The 5,213-nt window shown below is 42.8% G+C and overlaps 1 protein-coding gene across 1 annotated transcript in view; it reads left to right on the forward strand.

Moving 5' to 3' along the window:
- The window catches only part of ABCA1 (ATP-binding cassette, sub-family A (ABC1), member 1), a 75,094-nt gene that overhangs the window by 10,287 nt on the left and 59,594 nt on the right, over window positions 1-5,213 (forward strand). The window contains exon 4 of the mRNA XM_009085200.1: window positions 519-640. Within this exon, the coding sequence (XP_009083448.1) occupies window positions 519-640 (122 nt within the window). The remainder of the gene's footprint in view (window positions 1-518; window positions 641-5,213) is intronic.

Raw genomic sequence — 5,213 nt, forward strand, 5'->3', positions numbered from 1 at the left:
TGTAGAATGGGAGGCAGTTGAAGAACAGGTCTGGGACAGACATTTGTCATATATTACTTGCTAATGAGATGCTGAAAGCACAGTTTATGGCCAGCTTCCTTATACCTTGCCTTACTTGCTGCATTCATACTGTCAGGAGAGTTAGGCTTAAGGCAGTGTAAAATGTGTTTGTAACCTGGAGAAGTTTTTGGAAGGAGCAAGGACATACTTAAATTATTGTGCTTCTAGGAAGAAGCAGTTTACAGTGAGCAGAAGGCCCTTTCCCTCCCAGTCTCAAAAAAATGGTGTCAAATGCATGGAGGTTCCCAATGTAACTTAGTGTGACCTTAGCAGACATTTTTATTACACACTTTGAGTTGTCCCAGGGTGGTCACTGAAGAAAGGGATTTTTGTGGTAGGTAGTGTGAAATATCTGAAAGGGACTGAAGTTAGGAATTGATATGTAAAACTGTCTCTGTGGATTCTGGCTCACACAGAGCTGATGACTGCTGGTTGTTTTTCTGTTCTCCCATCCCCAGTGTTTTCCGGCTGTTCTCTGATGCCAAGAGGTTACTGTTGTACAGCCAACAGGATACAAGCATAAAGGATATCCAGAAGGTCCTGGGAAAACTACGCAAGATGGGAAACTCCTCTGGCTCAGGTAACAGCATGGTAGAAAGAGCCACCTACATCTGGAATTTCTGGTCTTGTTAATTCTTTGTGTGTGAAAATTTCAGAAAGTTACCATAATTGTGTATTATTATAATTTACAGCTCATCAAACCCTTTCCAATCCTGCACGAGTACCTTAAGTCTCTCCTGTGTCAGAGCTTTGTGTGCTCTTTAGCTTACTTGGTGGAAGAGAAAAGGAATGGTGTGTAATGCCAAGAACAGCAGCTGTTTTGGATGTGAATGAAAATCCTCAGCCCACTGAAGTTAGTCAAAATGCTGGCTTTCTCAGAAGAGTCCAACTAGTGTGTCTTTTTGGAAAGCTCTAATTATTTTGATATTTTGTCAAGCAGTGAACACAATGTAGCTACAATTAAGTGTCTGCCCCCTGAGTTCCAGAGGGAAGTATGCTGAAAGAACACAGATGAAGAAAAACTGATGTTGGCCTCCAGTTTACATACTCAAAGCAGATTATTATCTGACAATGCAGTATCCATTTCCCTTCTTGTGTTATGCTTTGGAGAGCTTATTTTGTTTCCATATGACTGTTTGGTGTAGTATATTTCATTCTCTGCTGTTGTCTGGCAGGATTTTCAATGGCAGGGTACAAAAGAAAATTGTGTCTTGGGGGCTTGCACAGCCCTATTTGCCATGAAAAATTAGAATCCTCCCATTTTTAGCTTGTGTGAGAAGGTCTCATGTGCCTTCCTGTCCCACGCAGATGAATGATTGACTAGTGTGAGATCATGTCGGAAATTTGCAGCAGAGATGAGACATGCAAGAACTCTGCTGAGTCTGGGGAAGTGTGGCAGGTCTCTTGTTATTGCCAGGTGTCTCTGACATGGCGACTTGTTAAGGTTTTTTTGGGATATTCTTTTCTGAAAGATAATTTTTCTTGGCTGCTATGTTAGTGCTGCATGTGTCTATGGGAAGTGATGGAAAGTAATGGTTTAGAAAGAAATACAGTAGGAGATGGAGCAGAGAGCATAGCCATTGAGTGTCTTCACCTTCAACCTTTATCCAAGCATGTGGAGATCTTTGAATGTAGGTGGTATTTTAGTGTTTTGTGAAAATTGTCCTTGGTTTTACAGCTCTAGCTCTTCCTAGCTCTCTTCATTTGAGTGTGGCTTAGGCAGGCTGCAGGAAGAAATATGTCTGACCTGGTGTGATGTGAATAGTTTCACACAGTCTGATGTGTGCTGAGCACACTTAAAACAGAGATGGTATTTCTGCATCCTTTCCTTTGTGTTTCTCAGGACACTGAAGGTCACTTTTGAAATAATCTTTACTGTTAGTGACAGGTTGGCAAATATGTGCTGGATGTATCTACAGACATGAACTGTGCAAGGTATTTGTCTTGGATATTTTACCCTCCTTTCTCCCCTTCAGGGCTGTACAGAATCCTGATGGGATCAGATCTGCAGGTGATACCGTGGTCTACTGACTCTGAGCATAAGTTGATACTTGTGTATAAGTGACACCCTTCCTTGCTGAGCTCAATATCCATACCACCAGGCCTCCTCTCTATTTACTCAGAAAACTAGCAAGTGGCGTCCTCATGCTTTTACTAAATATGCAGCAGCTTTAAGGGGGAGAGGATGCACAGTCAGCCCTTTGTGCAGAGATGGACACATAATGAACACAGCCAGAAATGAGCTAAGATGACTATTTCCTAAGGAGAAGTTTATTACTGTTTTCACAAATGTCTTCAAACTCTTGGTTTGATTTGGTGGTCTTGTGGGAACAAGCTCTCTCTGCCAGAATGATGGATATTGTTATGGGATTTTACACTTTGTGCTTGTAGTAGTATCTGCAAGTTAACTCTTCCAAAGAGAGTAGATACCAGTGTTTGGTATTGAAACATGCAGTGAACATCTGACATGGATATTTACAAGAAGACTATTAAAGCCATAAGCTGAAGCACTCATTGCTGGGAAGCTTTGAGGGGGAGGAGGGATTCCAAGAAGCATTTTGCATATGAAGTATTGTACAGGTTGAAAGTCAGAAGGCTCACATTTCTCTATACTGTAAAGACTAACAGACTGCAAGAACAAGCCTCAGACCCAGTCATATAGATCATGTTTCTATAATAAAATGTTTCAAATATGTAATCAAAAATCAAGCCTCTGTGTCATTAAAATGACAGAATGCCCATTGTTGCTAAGACCTTTAGAGAACAAAGCCTGTTTGTCCTTCTTCTGCTCATCCACAAAGCCTCCAACTTGGGGGTCCCTGCTGGCCCACTCCTTGGCTCTGTGACTCACTCTCTGACAGCATGCATGAAACAACATCCTCTAATCTTATGGGTGCTTGTGCATTTATACTCAGCAGTGCTTAGATTCCCATGCAAGGGAATCTAAGCCTTTTGGTTGCTGTTGACAATGAGGTGTGAGAGATACTTAAATCATCTCCTCTCTGGGGCATTTCCTCCAGTGACCCAGGGAACCTAAAAAGACAGTAGGAGTGGATGTCAGATGTAAACACACCCCCAAACCTGAAAGCAATGCCTCTGTACTTGTGTTTCCACAATTAGCAGGAGGGCTAACTACCTGATGAGCTAATAATTGAAAATGTTGTAATACCCTCTGTCTTCTAGCTCTGGCCTGAACCTCAAGCTGTATGAATCAGTGGTGCAGACTGATGCAGCTTTGCTCTCTACTGTGTGATATGGGCTCTGTTGAAGTGTCTGCAGCTCCCTTGTCCCCTCACACACTCTTCCAGCTGCTGCCTGATGGTTTTGAAACAGGTTTCCAGGATGTGATCTTCCATTGCTAGCACACAAACTGGAGCTGTGATACAGATTTTATTCTTTTTTCTAATGCTAGTCATGCAGAATATGCATATCTGTATTTGGCTTCAGATGTCTGAATCTGTTCAGAGAGCATTTGCCAAAGTCCTTTCACTTGAAGCTTCTTTAAAACAACCCTCACAAACTAATGTTGCAGGTGTGACTCTTAGTGTTGTCAGACCTGAAATTAGACATGTGCTGAGCCCTGGGGAAGGGAGACTTGCTTAAGGTGACAGATTGCTTACACAGATACACACAAGTCAGTGTCTTTGTTAAAGACTAGATAGGACACTGAGGTTTTGTTCAGGCCATGCTATGTACTCATGCCAACAGGCTTTGCATCTCAGGCATGCCTTGATGAGATGGGGGTTAATCCCTTAAAACAGGACTGGTTGTGCAGGAGTTGGAGGAGAAGCAGCAGAGAAGAGCTCTCAGATGGAAAGAGGGAAAGGTGTTATCAGTAGGGAACAGTCCACTATTGCTTCATGTAGCACCTTTTTTGGCCAGGATAAAATACTAACTGGTGGTGTGAGGGAGTTCAGGACAGGCAGATGTCATGGTCTATGGGCCCTGCTGTTCTGTGGCCACTTTTGGCAGGCCCTGAGCAGTGAAATCTACGTGCAGGCACACACATACCTTAACATAATCAATTTTGAAGGTGGGTGCCAGGTGCCCTCTCCTTCCCAGCACTTGTTACATCTCTGTCCAGCAATGGCACCAAGGTCTTCTACACTCATGATAAGGCAGAGTGCAAATCAGAACAGAGAGTCAAAGACCTTGGTGACAACACTTCCAAGAGCATGACATAGCTGCTGGGATTGCCAACTGCAGTTTGTATCACTGCTTGCAGGCACTGAATTTTCAACTGGCCTCAATGCCATTTTATCAGAGGAAAAAATGTTTGCAAGAAATAAGCTTTCCTCCTGTTTTGAGAGGTGGAAATATAGCTTGGTGTTGACTCAAAGGCACACTTTATTTCTTCCTTCTCTGTACAGGGCTCCCAAATACTTTGTTTTGCAGTGCCACAGGGTAATAAATCAACAGGTATAATTAAAGCCACCTTCTTTGGTTGTTGCTAACAGTTGCACATATAAGCTAGGCTGGCTGATATTTACTTCACTGCTCTTAGTTTTCAGTGATCCCAAAGGGCATGTTTCTATTTTTTTTTGAAACCAACACAACTAAATAAAAATGGAACAATGAAATAGGCAGAAGGAAACAAACATTGCCTAAAGAATTGCATCAGATCTCAGGCAATTATTCCACATGTGCCTTGCTTGCCCCAGTTGTTTGCTGGATTAGTATTGTTCATGGTAGAGGAGAAATGTCAACTGGTGGCATTTGCTGCTGATGTCGCACTCTGCTGCACAGACAGATGTTGAGACTGAAGGAAATTGTAGCCTGTCTGGTCAGTGTTATTAGTGCTGCTGTTATTTAATAGGTAAAGGAAGATGGAGAGCTTAGGCTGAAGAGCAGCTTCGGGAGAGGCTTTCTGGTGGCTTGTGTCCTACTGTATGATTATCAAGGTGCTCAGGGAAACAGGATGTTGCACATTATCTGCTAGGTGACATTAAAGTGATGGCTTACTCCCTCCCCAGTGTCTTCTCCCTAACAAAATTGATGCCACGCCCTCAAGCTAAACATTCAGATTGATTCTTACACCTGCCTACTCCTCCTTAATTAAACTGGTTTCCTCCCTGACTTCCCTTGGGAAGAATCCTAGCAAAAACCAGCCAGACAAGAATGAGGACTAACAAACTGTATGTCCAGGTGGCCTT

This window comes from Acanthisitta chloris, unplaced genomic scaffold (assembly GCF_000695815.1).
Source record: "Acanthisitta chloris isolate BGI_N310 unplaced genomic scaffold, ASM69581v1 scaffold7642, whole genome shotgun sequence".
NCBI lineage: Eukaryota > Metazoa > Chordata > Aves > Passeriformes > Acanthisittidae > Acanthisitta > Acanthisitta chloris.